The 22,518-nt window shown below is 40.2% G+C and overlaps 1 protein-coding gene across 1 annotated transcript in view; it reads left to right on the plus strand.

Annotated features, from left to right (window-relative positions):
* Nucleotides 1-22,169, plus strand: part of APCDD1 (APC down-regulated 1) — an 80,503-nt gene extending 58,334 nt beyond the window's left edge. The window contains exons 3-5 of the mRNA XM_040353958.1: nucleotides 4,331-4,862; nucleotides 17,680-18,001; nucleotides 21,112-22,169. Of these exons, the coding sequence (XP_040209892.1) occupies nucleotides 4,331-4,862; nucleotides 17,680-18,001; nucleotides 21,112-21,560 (1,303 nt within the window). The 3' untranslated portion in view covers nucleotides 21,561-22,169. The remainder of the gene's footprint in view (nucleotides 1-4,330; nucleotides 4,863-17,679; nucleotides 18,002-21,111) is intronic.
* Nucleotides 22,170-22,518: the final 349 nt, after the last annotated feature.

Raw genomic sequence — 22,518 nt, forward strand, 5'->3', positions numbered from 1 at the left:
GTACAAAAGTTAATAGCTGCGGAGAATGATTTGATGGGGGTGGCTCAGGGACAGGGACAGTGGCTCAGGGACAGGTGGGTGTGAGATAGGGTTCCCTGAATAAATAAGTTTTCAGGGATCTCCTACAGGTGGAGAGGTTAGAGGCTGATCGGACATACCGGGGCAGGGAGTTCCAGAGGATGGGAGAGGCTCTGGAGAAGTCCTGAAGGCGAGCATTAGAGCTAGAGAGCGGAGGGGGCGATTTGCGCTATATCTGCAGATGAGGTTGGTGATGTAGATGGGGGCAATATTGTGAATGGTCTTGTATGTTGTGATTGGTATTTTGAATTTTTTTACGGTGGGGTAGGGGAAGCCAGTGAAGGAATTGGCAGAGAGGATCAGCAGTCATGGATCGGTTAGTGAAGTGTATTAGTCTAGCAGCAGAATTCATAATAGACTGAAGGTTGATAGCCTGCGTAAGGGTAGGCCATTAAGGAGAGAGTTACAGTATTCAAGGCGGAAAATAATCAAGGAGTGAATAAGTTGCTTTGTGGTGTCATTAGTCAGGAAGGGTCGAATTCTGGAGATGTTGCGGAGGTTAAGACGGCAGGATTTAGCCAGTGATTGTCAAGGATTACACCCAGAACCTTGGTATGTGTGTGGACCAATGGTGTGTTGTCGATCTTAATGGTAAAGTCATGGGGGGGACCGGGAAGAAGGAAATATAACAAGCTCAGTTTTAGAAAGATTGAGTTTGAGGAAGTGGTGTGACATCCATACCGATGTCATTCAGTAAGTTTGAGATCTGTGAGGAGATCAAGGGGGTGAGTTGAGGAGTGGAGAGGAGAGATAGATCTGGATGTTGTCCACATAGAGGTGGTATTGGAAGCCACAGGAGGTTATCTAAAGGCCCAGGAAAGAGGTATAGAGTATGAATAGGAGGGACCCAAGGATGGAGCCTTAGGGTACCCAACAGAAAAAGGAGCGGAGGTGATGGAGTTGTAAGTGACACTGTAAGTGCGCTGAGAGATAGGTAGGAGGATAACCAGGGTGAAACAGAATCATGGAGGCCAAGAGAGTGTAGTTTGCTGAGGAGGAGCAGGTGGTCAACTGTGTCGAAGGCAGCAGAGAGGTCTATGAGTATAGAGTAATGGCCATTGGTTTTAGCAGTTAGTAGGTCATTGGTCAGTTTTAGTAGGGCAGTTTCAGTAGAATGTTGTGGGAGGAAGCCAGACTGTAGGGGGTCGAGAAGGTTGTCCGTGAGGTAGCGTCACAGTCGGTCATGGACAAGGCGTTCAATGAGCTTGGAGGCAAATAGGAGCAGGGAGATGGGTCTTAAATTATTTAAACAGGTGGGGTCTAGTGAGGGTTTTTTAAGTATGGGGGTAACCAGTGCATATCTGAGCGGGGAAGGAAAGGTGCCAGAGGGAGAGGTTGAAGATGTGGGTTAGGGAGTTAAGGATAGAGCGGGAAGGTGGTCGCAGCAATTGTGAAGGGACAGGGTCCAGGGGACAGGTAGTGAGGTGGGCCATGGAGAGGAGTTTATTACCTTAATCGGTGGTAACTGGGCAGAAGGAGGAGAGTATTGAGTGTGGTGTTGGACCTGATGTGTTGGGTAGGGGAGTGTCATGGACCTTGAGATATTAAAGTGTTTCTACTTGACATCTGTTACACAGGAGAGGGACATTCAATGCAAGGCTTTTGAAATGCTAAGTGGAACCAGCTTGCGAAATACCTTTTATTGTGTTCTGCAGGTTAAGAGCGGGTGTCGGAGTCAGTCCGTCTAGCTAGAACCGGGTTATTGTGTACATTGATTACCCCCTGGGGCTTCTGTCTCAATACACAAGTCTTTCTATCCAAGCTATTGGACCAATCCCTGTTGACAATTTCAAGTCCTCATTTGCATGGTCAAGGGGGACCTGAGTGAAGACTGCATATACTTTACAATTGACCAATAGGAAAGCGGTTGTTGGGAGTGGGATGTTCCAAATTCTGTATAAAAGTGTGCTGTGTAATTGAAAATAAAGAGTCCTGTTGGAACTTACATACAGCCTGCCTGGTGTTTGTTCTTAATGGGTCCGAATGGCACATAGCTGTAATTCGGATCCCGGAACCTTGGATGACTGGACCATCAGACGTTGCAATCTGCAAGCGGACTCACTGGTATCAGAGGAGTGTCGGGAGAGCAGGACCTGGGCGAGGAAGGATGAAGTTGAATGCTCGCTATCACATTGCGAATTGTGTCAATTTTGCTTTTGAAATGGTTGGCAATCTGTTGAGCGGTGAGCAAGTTGGTGGGTGGGGTCAGTGGAGGGTGAAGTAAGGAATTAAGGGTAGAAAAGAGTTGACAAGGTTTGGATTAGAGGGTTTTGATAAGAGTGTTGTGGAAAGTTTGTTTAGCAGTGTGGAGGCAGGAGTTGTATTTGAGAAGGGCAGATTTGTAGAGGGTAAAGCCTTGCAGGGATTTAGATTTATGCTTTGCTCGCTCAAGAGCATGGCTGCGTCTCTTAAGACTTCTGGTGTCATCTGTTTGCCAGGGTTGTGGCAGATGGGGCCTGGTTCAGCATGTAGAAAGAGGAGCAAATATGTCTAGGGAGGATAACAGCGTGTTGTTGTAAATGGAAGTGGTTAGGTCTGGGCAGGACAGGGGTGTGATGTTGTCATAAAGGCCATCAGTAGCAGAGTGAAGAAAGGAAGGGTTGAGGTTGCAAAGATTTCTGCGGGTAGTGGTTTGTGGGTTGGCAGCATGGGATGTAGGAGACAAGGAGAATGTGAAACAGATAAGGTTGTGATCAGATAGAGCAAAGGGGGTGTTAGAGAGGTTGCAGGGAGTGCAGTGATGGGAGAATACAAGGTCGAAAGTGTTGCAGTTGGAGTGAGTAGTTGAGAAGTACATTTAGAGCAGTCTATTAAATTCTATGGGCTTCTCTATATGCAAGAAACAGCGGCACACCGAAATGTGTATTAACAAGATGCAAGAGGGTGGCATTAAGAATAATGTACTGCTGCACGTTTGCAAATGGGCAGCACGTTTTTGTGTGTTGCGGGATTCTGAGTACATTCTCGCAATGCATTGGTGTGAACAAAGCTTTAAAGGTAAGCTCCAGGAATTGTATCTGAAAAGGCAACAGAATATAAATAGAATATATTAATCACCCTTACCTCCTGCTTTCCCTTCTGAGATTTAGCTCTCCTAAAAATAGGAATGAAGTGCAGTGGTACTGTTACTCTAATGTTTTCTTATTAAAGTGGTTGTAAACCCTCACATATACCCAGTGAAGTGAACAGCCTCAGATGATACACAGAGATTAAACAAATCCTCTTACATAGGTTTTACTTGTTTATCTGTAGTCTTTTTCTCTCTACGCCCTTTCAAAAGTGCAGATTGTGTTAAAAATCTCTCTTCATCTGTCAGCGGCACAGAGGAAAGGGTAGAAAGACACAGTGTGTGCGAGCTGATCAGTGGCGGCTGGTGCTCAATATTTTTTTGGGGGGGGGAAACCAATGCCAACCCCCCGCGCACGTGGGAGATGGACGGGAAGGTGGTGACACCCCCCGTGGAAGATGGTCTGGAATACAGCGATTATCCCCCCCCCCCTCCATGGGAGACGGATGGGAATGCAGCAATATCACCCCAGCCTGCGGGATATGGATGGGAATGCAGCGGCAATCAGAGGCATCCTTACCTTAGAAAGGAGGCAGATCAGGCAGATGTGGATCCGGGTCACAGCTTCTCGCTCTGGGGCCATCGCTTTTCTTCCAGGCCGAACAGGGAATGGGTCCTGACTGAGACCCGATTGGCCGGGAATCCTAAAACTCCTGGCCAATTGGGTCTCAGGAACTGCTTCCTGATTGACCGGGAGGAGAATCAGGAGGACAATAGCGAATATTAAATTTACTAATATAGCCGGCCTAAAAGACACAGGAGGAAACAATAGAAGATCTCTCCAAAGCCAAAGGACATCTCCTTGATAAAAAACCTTGTTGCTCTGAAGATTTCCCTTAACCTCTTGATCCTGTGACAACTTAGAAATGTTGGGTTTCCCATCACCTTCTTTACCAGGGACAGTGGTCACCAGGACCATTAGAGAAGGTAAATCTATCCAGCAGGAAAACAGACAGCAATAAAAACAGCCAAAATGTATTATTGCTTTGGGTAGACTAGGGATAAGTAAATACTTCTGTTCTTATTGTTGTCTGTAACCCCAATGGTAAGATTTTGACTAATTTCCAGTCCTGTGACAACAGGATACAAAATAAGGGGAGCAGTTGTTACTTGGACAGGAAGACACAAACATAAAGCATTGCTATAGCTTCTGCCTTTTATCAATATCTTGTCATATTTTTACAGATGTGAACTTCGATCAGGACCGGAATTCATCACAAGATCCTACAGGTTTTATAATAATAATACATTTAAAGCTTATCAGTTCTATTATGGAGGAAACCATTGTACAAATCCCACATACACCTTGGTCATTCGTGGAAAGATCCGTCTCCGGCAAGCATCTTGGATCATCCGTGGTGGGACAGAGGCTGATTATCAGTTGCATAGCGTACAAGTGATACCCCACAGTGAAAGCATGGCTGAAAAACTCACCTGGATGGTAAACACTACTTGTCCTGGTATTATACCCTCTGACATGACCTGGAAAATAGATGGCACTTACGATTTGTGGAAGGAAGACAACAGTTGTAGATGTTTAGAGGCTCTTAACTTTGCAATGCATGAACTTCAACTCATCCGTGTGGAAAAGCAGTATTTACATCACAACTTGGATCATTTAGTAGAAGAATTGTTCTTAGGGGATGTTCATACTGACACCTCCCAGAGAATGTATTATAGACCATCCAGTTACCAACCTGCTCTACAGAATGCCAAGGTAAGCACAATTCTTTATAATCATATTTATTATTTGGATGACCATGCAAAAATGACCATGCAAAAAGAAAGGAGTTTTCATAACCCTCCATTTCAAGCCCATCACCCTTTTAAAAATTACCTTAATTTTGTCTTCCCCAATTGCATATCGCCAAAATGGCAACTTTTGCTCAATAAGGACATTTTACTTATAACTAGTGACACTTAAAGACAACTTCTTCTGAGGGAAATATAGGTTGCCATAGCTGACTCCCTTCCCAGATAGCAAGGATAACTTGCCACAAATTTGTGGCAGTTTTGTATTGTAAGTCTGTTAACTAGGGCCGAAACAACTAATCGATTAATCGACAACTAATCGATTATGAAATTAATTGATTACAATTTTCATAATCGATTAATCGGGCAGTAACATAATGGGGTTAAAAAAAAATTAGCCCTTTATAGTACAAGAAAGCAAATCGCTACTGTAAATATTACTTTCACTGTCCCACAGTAAAAAAATGAACCCCTTACAGTAGCGATTATTTGCTCTTTTTGTACTTATTTCTGTTTTTTTAAACCCATTATGTAACTAAACATCTCAGGCCTGGGTTCACACCTCTGTTGGTGCTTTTTGCAGAAACACACTACAGTTTATTTACATGTTTTCATATGGGACACGTTCACATCCATGATTTTTTTTCAGCTGGTGCGTATTTGGAAAGGGCAAGGACTTTTTAACGCAAAACTGTGCTATTTTTTATTTTTTTTGGTTCAATATACTTCAATGGAGAAGCTGCAGAAAAGCATGTAATGTGTTTTTGCGGCAATTTGTGTTTTGTAATCTGCCCAACAACAAATTGGTCCAAATTAATTTAAAAATGCTATTTTTTTTTTAAGGCTATTATCCAGTTAATCGATTAATTCAAAACAATAATCAGCCAACTAATTGATTATGAAAATAATCGTTAGTTGCAGCCCTACTGTTAACTTGCTGCACATTTTCACTGGCAAGTTATACACTTGCAGAGCACTTGAAGCACCCAATTCTAGTTGACACTTTTGCAATTTGTAGAAAATTTGTATGGCAAGTCTCTAGCAAGAGCAAGGTTGCAGTGGTGAATCAACTTCAAGAGCTCTGCAAATCACTGTGACCCCTGTGGTGGGATGACTGTAGCACAACATAATTGAACCAGAACTTGCAGCAGACTTGTAGAATGTTTGCAAAGAAAGTTGATCTGGAGTCATGCAATACAGACTTGCTGCAATTGTGCAGCAAACTTGTCTAGCAATAGCTTAGCAAGTAATTTTCAAACTTGCAGCACAATTGCTTGCTATCTGGGTTCTGAAAATGTGAGTTATTGTGCGTAACCTGTGGCTTCTGTATTTTTGGCATCTGACTGGAGCAGGGGATGCAGATGAAGCATTATGGCTTCACTTTGTTTGTCCTTGCTTTATACTGATTCTGGGTTAGTGACTCAGAATACTAATCCCTTCCATAGCCATAAATTAAACCTTTACGTTTGCACAAGATGCACTGTGCTTGTTGTAATTTGTGTTTATTTGAATAAGACAGACAGCAGATATGGAACAGTTGCTTATAGATCAACAGCAAGTGCTCATTCGCAACACGTTGCGTAAAAGAATGTTATGAAAAAAACCTTGGTTGCCTATAGGCTCCTTATATTTGGAGATTTCTACCTGTCTAAGTAGAGGGGGGTAGAGATATATATTATATAAAGGTGACCATATACTGTAAAATCTCCTTTAGATCTACCATCGACTATGTTTTCCATGAGCCTGCCTGATTAGATATACAGTAAATTGAAAGTATTGTTTAGGTTTGCCCTCATATTATATGATTTTGGTATTATCTAAAGTAGATTGTACATGTACATGAAGATTGTATAGTGTGTAGCCATCCAAAATTAGGGGGCTAAGAAGGGTAGGCTAGCAGTTTGTAAAGCAAACTTGTCCTTTAATGTTGTTTAATTGACCAGTGTATGGCTGAGCCTGCCTGCTGCAAGTAATTATGTTCTGAGGTAACCCTTGAATCCATGGAAGTAAAAAGGTTAAAGCCAGCTGAAATTCTTAGGCAGTAATGAGTATAACATAATCTTAATATGTTTTTCTCAGGACCAGAAAAATAACATTAGTAAAACATGATATGCGCTTTGCGCAAAATAAAACTTAATTAAGGAGAACACATGCAGTCAATTCAAGGTTGGTCGTTTCATCTGTGCTTGTCCGCTGCTTGCTGTTTTATTTAGTCTAATTGCAGCTCCTCAGAGACCATGTTAAGTAACAAGACCCTGAGCCGAAGAGCCATTTTCACACACAAACCTGTTTGTTTAAGTTCTTATCTTCCCCTGGGGTAATCTGAGCGTGATAAGGTTAAAAAATGAAGTGAAGTGAACGGCACTGTTTGTCAAAAGTGTTGTCATCCTTCCATTAGTTTTGTTGTTATAAATAATAATCGAGCTATGTCACTTAAATCCAGGCAAGCACACTCATAAAGTTTAAACATTTGCTGAACTGGCCAGGCGGGGGAATAACAAGCAATGTCAAATTCTCCACTTGTTAGTGGCTTCACTTGTGGCTGCAAATGAGAGATAATGAAAGGTCCGGGGCTTCCATGGAGTGGAATTCCGCCATAACCACAGAATCCGCGTGCAAGAAAATTGGCCATGTTCCAAATTCCTGCAGCTCTCATACAACTTCAAGGTGCTAAATCAAACTTTCGGAATACATTCTATGAAGAACTGCAGCTCAAGGGCTTCTTTTAGGATTATATATATTCATTTTAGCTTGAAATTTACAAAATAAGAGCTTCATAAATTATCTTGTATAAGCCATGTCTGAGCAGAAAGATTTCGAGTAAATCAGAGTAGGATTTTGAATATGCCCTTGTGCTCTCTGTGAACTTTTAAACAGTAGCAAACCTGGGACTGCCAATATATAGCTATGTCAGTGACAGCTGCCACCGGATTTATTTCTAGGTACACCAAGAAAGACTTTTCTTAAAAGTGGTTCCAAAAATAAATTATAGAAGTAATACATTTTTAAAAATGAATTAACAATTGGAAACCGCCAAAGAAGAGCCTTCATTTTGCCTTCATAATTGAACCCAATGCTTTCTGCCAAAATGGTGAATTTTTCTGAAATGTCCAGATTTTTGACAAAAAAAAATAAAAATCAAATCAAAATTTTACTTACTTAGTATCCCTCTCATAAAAATAGGGGTTGAACCAAGGTTTTACTGCCACCTGGTTACCCACCTATAGACTACTATGCAGCCAGAGAGGGCTGTTCAAGTTTAACACAGCATGGAAAAGATACAAATGTAAAAAATATTAAATCATTTAATTAAGGTTTCATTGATAGGGGCCTGTTGTACGTGAATGAGCACTTTGTTTATGCACCTGGAGCCGCCTGGAGCTGTGTGCATGCAGCCCATGTTACGCCAGAAGACACAGCAGCGCTACAGCTGCAAATCCTAAATTGACAGGCATGCAGGTGAGGGTGAGCGACCCGATCTGCCCAACACACTGTCTGCATTTAGAGCTGCGCACCTGTCAAAATAGGAATTTTGTACATGCTATTGCCTACGGCTGTAGGCAATCGCCTATGACTCCTGAGCACAGAAGTATGCTCAATCTTGATGCTGTGCAGCCCTTTGCGGCCATGTAATTAAGGCTTAAAACACCCCTCTCCCACACACACGTAATATGTGCTCTAAAGACATAGCGGTAATACACCTTACATGTGTTGGTACGCTTCAGTTCACCAACACACTGTGGGCCCATTCACATCATTGAGCATAAGTTAAGGTGCCCATGTTCAGTGTGCTGGTATGCGTTGCAGTCCATTGTTACAGCGCATTACAATGTTGATATTGTTTGCTATTTATTCACAATGTACATCAATGCATTGACAAATGCATAGGTGAAAGCCAACCTCCAGATTGTTTATTTACAGTTCTGTGTACCTTTTTTCAGTTTTCGCAAAAAGACATTTAAAATTTGCAAATATTTTGTTTTATTAACTCAATACAGTTTTATCTTTTAGATTTAGTTGGAATTTAGTAGGATTTTTTTTGTAAGTTATGTTGTGTTTGTGCCTGCTTTGATAAATGTTTGCACAACTATTGCAGAACCTAAAAAATCATTAACAGAACATGTATGGTTTAAGGGGTCTTTTACAAACTTTGAAAACTGTAAGGGAAAAATTATAATCTCCAGACTTTTAGCGTAAAGCTGGCTATACAATGGTAGAATTTATTTAGAAATGTATAATTTGTTCAATTTTCTAATCGTCGTTAGGGTCAAATCTACATTTGTTTTAGACCATGGTTAAAAGAAAATTTGAAGGTGCTAACTGTTAAACTAATTTTTAACAGTGAAAGTGGTTTTCGTTTGTGAAATCACATTCATTCCAAAATCAAATGTTAAAAGTATTATCCGACATTCGTCCAGTCATTTACCATTTTGCATACCTTCAATTTTTACTGTTTCACAAAAGGCACAGTTTGAATTTTACAGATATTTGTTATTAACGCAATACAATTTTGGATTTAGCTGAAATTTTGTAAGTTATATTGTGTATTTCCGCTAATAATGATTTTACGGTAGGGTCTTTTACAAACTCTGAAAAACGAAAAAAGGGAAAGTGCAAAAATTATCTGAATTTAAAAGTGGAGCACAGGGTCTGGTAGGGAAAGGGTTAAAGATGGGTAAGGATAGGGTCAAAGGAACTAAACTTATGAGTATACAGTTAGAGGGACTCTGTTGCTACCTAAAAGAAGATTTGAAAAACCTTCCCAGCAAAGAAAAGAGATTATATTTATCCCTCCTGCTGCTCATATCTTTGTAGTCTCCAAGCATGACACTGTCTAAAAATGTTCAGCATCTGACACTTCCATGAGTATCAAATGCCTGAACCCCCATGTTGTTCTGTGGTTCCTTCTGTTGGAGCATATGTCTCTACAGGACACAGTAATGATGTAGTGGTTAGAAGTGTTTTCTGATGTTTTTTTTAAATAAGCAACAGTGTCACTTAAAGGAAACCTCTGGCCTAATTCTGAAGGTTAAATCAAGTGTATCTAAGTGCCCTCTGTTGGAACAGAAAGTATGGCTCCAAAATAACATTTTTGAAATAAAAAATGTAGTTCACTTGGAGGGGATTTTTTTTTTTTTTTTTTTTTACAAAACTAGAAATTAATTGAATTAATGTATGAAGGCACATTATTAATTCAGTGTTTGGTTTCTTTTAGCCATGTCTGAGGCTGTCCGAGGACAGCCAAATGTACATATCATGATTATCTACAATGTTTTTTTAACTTAATGTCATTTAACTATTTATAACTATAATAGATGATGCATTATAAATAGACTGAGATTCCAGTAATTGCAGAAGCCTGTCTTTCATGAACTGTATATACATTTTGTTTGATCACAGAATGGCTGGTGAAAGAATCAGGTTCACTGCTCTATACATCCCAATGATCACATGCTCCTTGCAAGTTTTAACAAGACATACAGCTTTGTGTTAGAACTTTTACATTTCCTTTTTCAAAATTAAAAAAAATCAATCAAAGTGCACATGATTAAAACTGAAAAGACATACTGCACATTTCTTTTGCTTCTTAATTATCAGGATAGAAATATGGGAGCTGCCATTACTGCTGCAAGGTCTGGAATTTCTATTTTCATTCACTATTTAGTGAGCCACCACCCTGAAACAATTATATGGGTCTAGAGCTGCTTTCAGCTCAATGAGGTAGGTAGTTAAATTGTGGTACCTGTATTTCTATCCTGAAATATATTATTTTAAGAAAACCTGTGCTTTGCCCATGCAGCCTGCTTTTACAGCAGCACCTAATCATCCTTCCTCTGCTCCTTTATTGCCCATTCAGTTGCTGGGAAGAAAATACACAGTACTCCTGGCTATAGGGAAACGTGTGACATATGCATACTTAGTGGTTGTCACAGCACTGTCACACAGGGATAAGTAAAGACTTCTAAAACCTGTGTAAACTCTGACTAGAGTGAATCAAACTTTTCACAGGACTTCAATCCCTCGCTCCTTAGAAAGGAGCCAAAGGAACAGGGAGTATGTTACTCAAATGTTAAAGGGGGGCACCTGCGCTATCAGTGACTAAAGCTAGGGGGCACTGCTGCAAGCACCTGGTAAGCACCTGGTAATCTGTCCTCTAATGAATTAGAAGCAAAGAGATTCTTGCACTGCAAGTCTTTAGGTGCAGCTTTCTCTCCAGCAAGCCCCAGGGAGTATGTGCCGCTGGGGAAGCAGGCATTAATATCAACATGTTGCTTTGCACAGCATGTGAAAAGAACAAGTTCACTTTAAAGCAAGGCTGTGCCTTCACTGAATTCAGTGAACCAATGGCAGCATGGGGGTGGTAAGCCACTTTTCTATTTATTAACCACCTTTTGAGACACTGGTGCTACAAAAGAGCGCCAATCAGTACTGACCTGGTGTTTGAGAAAGGCCCTGTTTTTGGCACCCCATTTAAAGCGTGTCACCTATACCAATGACCAAATTAAATGGTATCACAAAAGCAGGGAGTATACATGCTTGGTTACAAAACGCTCTCTGACTGGATGAGGAGGAGATTGTGATGTCACCACCTTGCTCTACCTTCTCCAATCAGAGGTCACTTTATATTCATTCAAAAAAATACAAGGCCTTCTGTGAATGGTGGCAATGCTGAGTAAGTGCCTATGGTTACTATGCAGAAGGCACGCTGCACAGGACCAAGAGATCGCTGCTATCACTATAGTTGCAATGACTACTACAGTGACTTTTAGCTTCAAAAGCAATTGCTGAGGTATGAAATGTGCATACTTACATTGGTCCAAACTGGACCAATGTAACTATGCAATAACAATTTCAAATTAAATAGAAGATAGCAGACCATAAGACTTAGTTTGCCTGCCCCTGTTAAAACAAGGGTTTTAAAAGAATTTTTTGTTTAAGAAAAATAAAAATGAAAAAAATGGTGCCCTAGTGCACATGGGGCTCACCTTTGTGGTGGATATAAGCTGGTTATCTATTAGTCCAATCTGGGTTGAATCTTACATTAGATCATTTTGTGCATGTCTGATTTAGATTTATTTCTACATCTTTTACAATCATAAAAATAAAGTTTATATGTGGGATTCATATCTTACTACTTGTGTAAGTACTTCTACATACAGACTGCAGCCAGCTTAAATAAAAACTTTAGGCAACAAGTGATTTTGGTAAACTGACCAAAGTGCTAAAGTCCCAACTGGTGCTTTAGATAGCCCTGGGTATCTGCTGCCTCTTGGCAGAATTTGACCAGAATATGGAAGCATCACCACTCCTTCTGCGTAAAAGCCAAGGTCCTTCCCAGAAGATGGATTTATATGAGCCAGGGAAGGTGGTCAACAGCATTTGCATATTTCAAAGGTATTATTTTCTGGAGTAAACGTTTAAGAGTGTAAATGGATTGGTCTCAGTTACAAAATGTGTTATGATTTGTTTTTTAGGGCCACCAAAACTGCTTTTAATAGATCATTATACTCCTCTTCCACCATTGTAGTTGGGCAGATCTAAGCACACCCTGCCCTGTGTTTTCCTCAATGAAAGTATACTTAATGGAAGAAAGCTTTGACTTTGTTCTCTCTTCCTCCAACTAGACAGGCATTGTCTGTCACGGATACAGGATATCCTCAACAATATTATTCTTATTACATAAGATCAAAAGCCCTAATACTAGCACTTCTTTATTTAAATCACATTTATATTATCCGTTGCTGCCAACAAAATTTTAATTTTCTGCTAGTCACACAAAGACATTTTTGAATTGCTCTGAGTAAATCAGCCAACAGATACAGATTCAACCTGTTTAACTGGTTTAGTATATAATATTTCATACTAAAGCTGATCTATTCAGTCCAACAGTTTATCTGTGCAAACACAAGAACATATCACAGATATTCCAGCAACCGCTATGCACAGAGAAGCAAAGAAAAGTTCTTGTTAAGAAGCATGTATATCCAGGGCACCTTGGCCCTCCTTAACTAAAGTATTAAAGGGTCTGCTGAAATTAATTTAAATAGCCTCATTAGCTGAGCATTTCCCCTAGAATAATCTACTAGGCTTTTCCATCTCAATTTGGCATGATCCATATTAGTAGAGGGTTGGTGCTTTGCTTCCTCATATCAGATGTGCCCCACTTCATTTCTGATGATATAATTAACTACTGTAAGCTGAACTGATGACTGGTGGATGTTCATTAGAAAGAATGATCCAAAGACAGCAGCACAGAAGGGCGAGGCATCAGCAGACAACAGAAAAAAAGGAAAAAGAAAACATTTGTGGAAATATTAATGAATTAGAAGCAAGGAGATTCTTGCACTACAAGTCCTTAGGTGCAGCTTTCTCTCCAGCAAGCCCTCAGGAAAACAATGAGTAGCAAGTAATGTCCTTATCAGCTGTCACTACAGAACAAAGAAAGATACTACAGCGGGATTAACTAAAACTGGACCACTTGGAATCTGGTGCAGCTGTGGGTAGGAACCAATCAGCTTCTAACTTTAGCTTGTTCAATTAAGCTTTGACAATAAAACCTGGAAGCTGATTGGTTTCTATGCAGAGCTGAATCAGATTTTGAACTCTCCAGTTTTAGTAAATCCCTCCTTACAAGTCTTCCAAGAGTAGCAGACCTCAAAAGCAAGAGTGGGCAAGACTCGAGTACATAGGCACTGTCACATGTCAAGAAATGTACTGTAAATTTGTGAACTGCCACAATTAACCTTACAAGATACTGTCTATATGACATCAGTTTTTCACTTTCTGAGTATATGTAATTTTTTAAAAAGATGGTGCACAGTTTTTCTACACAGCCATTACACACTGTAAGACACTATTAACACAAATGTATAACCCACCAATCACCATTTTATTAATACAAAATATTGTTAAAAGTACCTTGAAGTCTAACGTTAGGCTTGCCAGATAGGAGTAGAAACCTAGAAGAGTTTCTAACTCTTCCCTCCTCTACCAAAAAAGTATTTTCATTACCACCTGTGTCCCTGATTAGTTGAGCTGGAAATCAGAGCTGGCTAGCAAGGAAAGGAATGTATACTTAGGCTGGGTTCACATATGTGCGGTCAAAGCATGGGGTCTGGTATGTTTTTGTACAGGTGCAATTCAGGTCCGAATTTTTGCCTGAATTTGCACCAGAACCAGACCCAAAGACGTACAGGACCCTTGTGTGAACCGGCTCCATTGAAAGCTGGTCACACTTACCTGGCATGCAAATTGGATGCGGTGAAACTCTGCATCCAATTCGCATATACTGTATGTGAACCCAGCTTTAAACGAAATTCTGACTGCTCTCCATTCTACCAAATAAGTGTTTTTTTTCTGCTGCTTCTGCCCCATTGGTGAGATTTTGCATCAACGACAGAGTTTCCTCTTCTAGGGACAGTGGGTACAGACAGCAATAGAAACCTGACAGAAGTTCAAACCCTTTCCCCACTTAGTCCAAAACTTGAAAAAAAAATAAAAAATTCAAGTTGGGCTTCAATATAAATTGCCCACCTGGTTTTAGACCAATTTTACTCCAGATGCTTTATTACATGTCTGTAAGTTTGATGTGTAATATATAATTTTTGGTGCATTTAGCACCCAGTTTTGTTTACTTGAATGAGAACTCGTGAATCAATAGATGAAAAAATGCTGTATGAGTTAATTTTTCAAATGGCTTTCAGAAGAACTCTTAAACGTTATCCTTCATTTTTTTAAGTGCAATTTTGTGTGCTGAAAACGCAGTCTAGCGTGACAGGGCTCTTAAACAGATGCATAGTATAATATGAATATGTATAGTAAAGTATGTATTAAAAAATACTAGCTTATGTTGAACAGGGGCAGAGTATATTAATTTAGTAAAAGTCAGTGTTTCGAATTTATGAAACATGTAGTGTTGTAAAACGTAATACATGTGACAGCAGTGTAGAGATACAGATCTTTGCAGACAAACATTTCCTTTATGGAAAAGCAGCACAATATTCTAATCAAGATCAAAGGGGGCTTTGATATAACATCAAACACAGCTCTTTCCTTAATCTTAACCTTTCCTGTGCTGGAGTGCCCTAGCAAAGATCTGCCAGGCTAAGGTTACTGGGCACAGACAGCAAAACCATTTAGCAGCTGAATCTAAATGTGATCTTGTAGAGTCAAACTGAACTCCAAGCAAATATAGAAAACCCTAAGTAATATAGTTATGTATTCATTATATGAAAAAATCTTTTTTGTAAATGTATCTAGTGTTAGTACATAAATCTGTCTTGACAACAGACACTTTTTCCTCAAGCCAAACCCGAACAGTTTAGCGGCGCCAATTTTTTATTTTATTTTTCTATATGCTATAGGATTGTAACAGACCTGGTACACCTTTGGGTACTCTAAAGAGAATTGTATTGCGGAGCACATAGTGCCCCCTGACCCTCCTGTCAAGCCCTGTTTTGAGCCACATTCCTGCCTGAATAATGTGTCCGGGGTTTTTCATGATTCAAAACCCAGACTGTCCGGGTGAATCCTGGGCAGGTGGCAACCCTGCTTAACAAAACTAGGAGAGACAGAAGCAGTACTAGGATCATGGTCTTTTGCAGTGTACATATGCTGACAGTAAAAGAGAGCAGTGGGATGACCTAATCAGTGTGCTGGTGTTTCACTGCCCAATCAGTAGGCTGGAATATGTTCTTGACTGTGCCAAGGGCAGCTTCATAGAATTACAAATGCATTGGCAGGTAGATCAGGTCCCATATGGGTATTTAGTACCTTTCCTGGTGTTCCACTATAAGCTTTGTTATGGATTTTTTTTAAGGACAGATTGGGCATTCATTTGGTGTTAAGTGATAATGGGTATCTCCTTTTTTTTTTTTTTTATTATCATCAGAAAACTGGCCCAAAATAGTAAATAAAAAATGTAGCTGTATATTTCTTGTTACTGCCATAACAAATAACACCTCAAAATAAATTCTCCTGCTCCTGACAATCGCAGCTATACCACATACTCTATATTGTCAATGTATTGGGACGCCTGCATTTACACGCACATAAACTTTAATAACATCCCAGTCTTACTCCGTTGGGTTCAATATTGAGTTGGACCACCGTTTGCAGCTATATCAGCTTCATCTCTTCTGGAAAGGTTGTCCACAAGGTTTAGGAGTGTGTCTATGGGAATGTTTGACCATTCTTCCAGAAGCGCATTTGTGAGGTCAGGCACTGGCTCACTGTTTCCACTCTAATTGATCCCAAAGGTGTTCTATCGGGTTCAAGGCAGTCAAGTTCCTCCACCCCAAACTCGCTCATCCATGTCTTAATGGACGTTGCTTTGTGCACTGGTGCGCAGTCATGTTGGAACAGGAAGGGGCCATCCCTAAACTGTTCCCACAAAGTTATGAGCATGAAATTGTCCAAAATGTCTTGGTATGCTGATGCCTCAAGAGTTCCCTTCATTGGAACTAAGGAGCCAAGCCCAACCCCTGAAAAGCAACCCCACACCATAATCCCCCTCCACCAACTGATATGCACCAGTGCACAAAGCAAAGCCCATAAAGATATGAATGAGCGAGTTTGGGGTGGGGGAACTTGTATGGCCTGCATAGAGCCCTGACCTCAACCCAATAGAACACCTTTGGGATGAATTAAAGCAGAGACTGCGAGCCAGGCCTTCTCGTCCAACAGTTGAAGCTGTTATAGCTGCAAAGGGTGGGCCAAGTCATTATGTTGATTTTAGGGAGATTCATCCTCCCTATTTGTCCTGTTTCTCATTCAAAGTGAAAGTAAAAAGAAAATCCCAAGAAAAGTAATAGAGGATAAATCTTCCAATGGGGACACTAGTTCTGGTGACCTGGGGGTCCCCAAGGAATTCTCTTTATTTGCAGGTATTTCCTCTCACTTCCTGTTTGGCTATGGTACAGGAAGTGAAGGTAAAATCCCCCAATGGCACAAAGATGCCAAAAATAAACCTTACAGGGGTTAAAAGCCTTCCTTGCTCTATCCAATATGAAAAAAAATGTTTTGCCTAAAGTTCTACTTTAATTTAAATCATCAGATCCCCTTCAGACATCAGTGGTGCAGTATGCTGTGCACATGGTGTAAAAAAAAAGCCCTCAGTGTAAAGCACACCAACAAGGTGTGCTGCACACAAATGCACCAACAAGCTAACAGCTGATAGGAGAAGAGAGTTGAGTGAGAAGAGTGATGATACTATCAGTTTGTTGCTTCTTCATTATCCACCTACAGGCTGGGAGAAGAAAAGTGTATTTCCTTAAAAGAGAAGTATGACCAAAGCCTTTTTTATGGCATACTTCTCTTGTGGGTCATAGAAGTTCACATACTCTTGTTCTCCTATGACCCAGAGCCAGCTGATAGTGGGCAGTGACGAGGCAGAGCCACTCCAGGCTCTGAAAGGATAACAACAATGTTAACAGAATCCACCCAAATGCCTGATTGACAACTGTACTCACCTCACAGCTGAGAGAGCTTGAGCTAGCTGCACCCGCCCCTTCAAAGCCCCACACTCCAGTAAGCACTGGAGGAGCGGAGAGCAGCAACTGACAGTCACTGGTCACCACTCCGGCCAGACCAAGATCTGAGCATTCGGCAGTCATGTGGTAGCTAAAACATATATATTTCATCTATGTATGTGGACGTTTGCCTATAATTCAATGTTGATATTTGTATTTTGAAACAATAACCGCAGCTCCGAATCCAGTTACTGTAATTAGTATGTGACAAACTGTATTTTATGCCCTGATTTATTTATACTTCTTTTTCAGAACCATGATCAATCATGCATGGCCTGCAGAGTCATCCTCCGATCTGATGAACACCACCCTCCAATCTTACCTCCCAAAGCTGACCTAACTATTGGATTGAATGGAGAATGGGTGAGCCAGCGCTGTGAGGTCCGACCAGAAGTACTCTTCCTCACCAGACACTTTATCTTCCATGATAAAAACAATACCTGGGAAGGATATTACTACCACTACTCAGATCCTATCTGCAAGCATCCTTCTTTTACCATCTATGCCAAGGGGCGCTACAGCAGAGGAGTGACATCAACCAAGGTCATGGGAGGAACAGAATTTGTCTTCAAAGGTAAGAAATTGTAATTGAATTGGTTTTCTGTATAAATGATGAAACAAAGCAACTAGTACCTTTGCTAGAAACGTGAGAAAGGAAAATAAAGGATTAAATAAATATACAGGTATTAAAACCAATAATTTAAAATGATCATTTAATCACTTCAATACCGCACACCGTCATATGACGTCCACAAAGGGGATCTCCTATCCTGGGTGGACGTCATATGACGTCCTGGACTTTGTGCAGTGATATCTGAATGATGCCTGCAGCTAGAGGCATCATTCAGATATCATTGTGTTTCGGCGGCGATCCTGCGCACCATAAGAATGATCATAGCGGCGCTTGATCGCTCTTATAGGCGGCGGGAGGGGACAGCCCCCTCCCACAACCATCCGGTGCTTCTCCGGGCTCCCCCGTGCCATCGGGGGCCCGGAGAAAGGATCGCCCTGCACCGGATAGGAAGCATAGAGATGACTGAAGACCAGATGGTCACCAGTCATCTCTATGACCCTCGGAGGCCTGGGCGCGATGTGATGACGTCACGCCCGGGTACCGTAAGTAAACAAAGCCGCAATTGCGGCTAGTAAGCATTAGATCTTTTTTCACGATCTTATGCTTTCCAGCCTGGAGGAGAGATGTGGGGTCTTATTGACCCCGCATCTCTCCTTAAAGAGGACCTGTCACACACTATTCCTATTACAAGGGATGTTTAAATTTCTTGTAATAGGAATAAAAGCAATCAAAAAAATTGAAATTAAAAAAAGTGTAAAAAATAAATAAATAAGTAAAAAAATAAAAATTAAAATGCCCCTTTCCCCGGTAGCTCGCGCTCAGAAGCGAATGCACATGTAAGTCCCACCCACGTATGTAAACGTCATTCAAACCACACATGTGAGGTATCGCCGTGTGCGTTAGAGCGTGTGCAACAAGACCTCCTCTGTAACTCTAAACTGGTAACCTGTAAAATTTTTCCAAGCGTCGCCTATGGAGATTTTTAAGTAACAAAGTTTGGCGCCATTCCATGAGTGTGTGCAATTTTACAGCATGACATGTTGGGTATCTATTTACTCGGTGTAACATCATCTTTCATATTTTACAAAAAAATTGGGCTAACTTTACTGTTTTGTTATTTTTTAATACATGAAACCATTTTTTTCCAAAAAAAATGCGTTTGAAAAATGATTGCGCAAATACCGTGCAAGATAAAAAGTTGCAATAACCGCCATTTTATTCCCTAGGGCAGGGCTCGACAAATCCTGGGCGCCAGGTCGCCATGGCGACTAGAAATAGGGTCCTGGCGACTTGGCTTGGAAGGGGGGCAAAAAAAAACATATTTTTGTTTTTTTGTGAGCTGGCTCCATCTGGTGGTGAGCCGTTGGTATTACAAGTTATTACCACCAGATGTGTAAGCTGGCGCCATCTGGTGGTGGCCGTTGGTATTACAAGTTAAACAGCAATTCTAATGTAATTTTTCACTATTTTTCACTATTTTCAATGCCATCTTCTTCCCTCTAATTAGAACCCCCAAACATTATATATATTTTCTATCCTAACACCCTAAAGAATAAAATGGCGATTGTTGCAATACTTTCTGTCACGCCGTATTTGCGCAGCGGTCTTACAAGCGCACTTTTTTGGGAAAAAATTACACTTTTTTTAATTAAAAAATAAAACAGTAAAGTTATCCCCATTTTTTTTAATATTATGAAAGATAATGTTACGCCGAGTAAATTCATACCCAACATGTCACGCTTTAAAATTGCGTCCGCTCGTGGAATGCCAACAAACTTTTACCCTTTAAAATCTTCATAGGCGACGTTTAAAAAAATCTACAGGTTGCATGTTTTGAGTTACAGAGGAGGTCTAGGGCTAGAATTATTGCTCTCGCTCTACCAATCGCGGCAATACCTCACATGTGTGGTTTAAACACCGTTTACATATGCGGGCGCTGCTCACGTATGTGTTCGCTCCTGCGCGCAAGCTCGTCGAAACCGGGCGTGTTTTCTGGCTCCTAACTTTTTTAGCTGGCTCCTAGATTCCAAGCAAATTTGTCAAACCCTGCCCTAGGGTGTCTGATAAAAAACATATATATTGTTTGGGGGTTCTGAGTAATTTTCTAGCAAAAGAATGATGATTTGTACATGTAGGAGAGAAGTGCCAGAATAGGTCCGGTATGTAGGTGGGTATAAAAGCCCTGTATTGAAGTGGTTACATAGAAGGCCAATAATAAAAAGAGCTAACCGTGGGGACATTTGGAAACCTGACATGACATTTTGGCTAAACAAAAATATGTAATATTTCTTGCAAAACAGCAGTAAGTACTCTGTTGTGTAATCTAGATAATATAAATGTCAGAAAAGAACCAAAATATAAAAATAAAAATACTGAACGACAATATTTCATTAAAAATCATTATTTATTCAAAAATAGGCTAAATTATAAAGTCCACATAAAAAAATGTACACTCATAACCCATCTCATATGATCCTTATTTGTCAAGGTGGTATAGTGGTGACAAAATTCTGACATATTTCGTCCTCTCGGCTACTTCAGGGGATATATTGTCCGCATCTGTCGTGGCATCCGTGTTTATCTGAGAGAATGCCATGACCAGTAGTGGACAATATATCCCCTGAAGAAGCCCAGGGGCCGAAACATGTCTGGATTTTGTCATCAATATACCGCCTTGAAAACAAGGATCATATGAAATGGGTTATGAGTATAAATGTTTTTATGTGGACTTTATAATTTAGCATATTTTTTAATAAATAATGATTTTTTTATGAAATATTGTCATTCAGTATGATGCACCTGAAAAGTCCCAGTACCAATACCCCTTTTTCCAATTTTGTCTAATTAAAGGCATGTGGTGCTATAACCCAATGGCGATTCACCCATATTAATTTCCACTAAACAATTTTATCAGCTTTTATTGCTATCTTTTGTGAACTACAAAACTATTTGATAGGGATGAGGCTTTTGTAGTTAAAAACAGTAAAGCAGCCTAAGTAAGTGACAATGCTGCTCCCCCATAAATACAGTATAGTGAGTTAGTGTTGACCCCAGTACACAAACTGAGTTTCTTGCATGTTGAATATTTTTTCTTTCTTTTTTTTTTACAGTAAATCATATGAAGGTGACGCCAATGGACTATGCCACAGCTTCTCTACTCAACGTTTTCAATGGTAACGAGTGTGGAGCAGATGGTTCCTGGAAAGTAGGTGTGGAGCAAGATGTTACTCACACAAATGGTTGTGAGGCTTTGGGAATAAGGCTTCCACACACTGAATACGAGCTATTTAGGATGGAGCAAGATTCCAGAGGAAGGTATTTACTTTTCAATGGCCAAAGACCAAGTGATGGCTCTAGTCCAGATAGATCTGAAAAAAGAGCAACATCCTATCAAGTGCCACTGGTTCAGTGTGCCTCTTCACCACTTAGACTGGAAGAGACAGTTGATGGAGTCCACAGACTCAAATCGGGAACTCACCTACTTGCATCATCCACATTCATTTTTTTTCCTTTACCATATTTGTGTTTATTTGTACTACTTTATTTTTGGACCAGCTGAAATAACTTAAGAAGAAGTACCCTTTGTATTTTAATTTAATGGGACCAAGGACCTCTTATTTCATTGAAGAAATTATACTTGATGCACTTGGTAGGATGCCCAAGAAATGGCGCCCTGGCTATCATACCTTACCCTATCTACTTCTGAATCTCCAACTGACATTTGCCCTTAACCTAACCTGACCTTGCCTTATTTGGTTGCACAACAGTAATTGCACTTTATGTCAGCTGATAATTTTCTGTTAATATATTGATGAGAAAATAAGTAGATTACAGCCACTGATGTACACATCTAGTCTGTGCCATATTGCTGTTGTGACATAACTATGCTCCATAATGCTTACAAAATTCCTAACAGTGTTGACAAATCGGGATGGATTTTGTACAGTTTTGTGCCTCTAAGCTAAAGACTGATCTTTTTTTATGAACTGGCTCCATTGTTGTCTAAGGCGGTATCTGCCATATAGTCCCTTCATCGTCAAATGGGTCGGAATATTTGCTGTATATATCTTTATAATGTACATATATGTATATGAAAGATGCATTGATTTATATTGACGTATTACACATTTTACACCAAAGAATAAAGAGTTGAGAATTTGTGGGTAAATGTTGTGTCAATTGTTCATATATAGTGGTAAAAGAAACTCAGACAGTAATAAATACCTGACTAACGCTCTGGCTTTCTTCCCCTTTACTAAAAATATTATTTTTTCTTAAAAAATTTCTTTCTGTGTTGCTGCTGGGTAAAATACCCTGACACACTATCGGCCTGGAACTATGATTACCAAGATGAGGAATAGACGACTCAAATAGCAGTAGAAATCCCACTCTATCCAAAACAAAAACAAAAATGGCTGAACGTTAAGCAGTATTCAATCAGAATTCAACTTGTTCTGTAAGCTGACATTTGGTTGGTTACTGCATACTGCCTAACCCAATAAACCCGTTTCTGCTTT

The sequence above is a fragment of the Rana temporaria genome, chromosome 5 (genome assembly GCF_905171775.1).
Source record: "Rana temporaria chromosome 5, aRanTem1.1, whole genome shotgun sequence".
In the NCBI taxonomy this organism is placed as follows: Eukaryota; Metazoa; Chordata; class Amphibia; order Anura; family Ranidae; genus Rana; species Rana temporaria.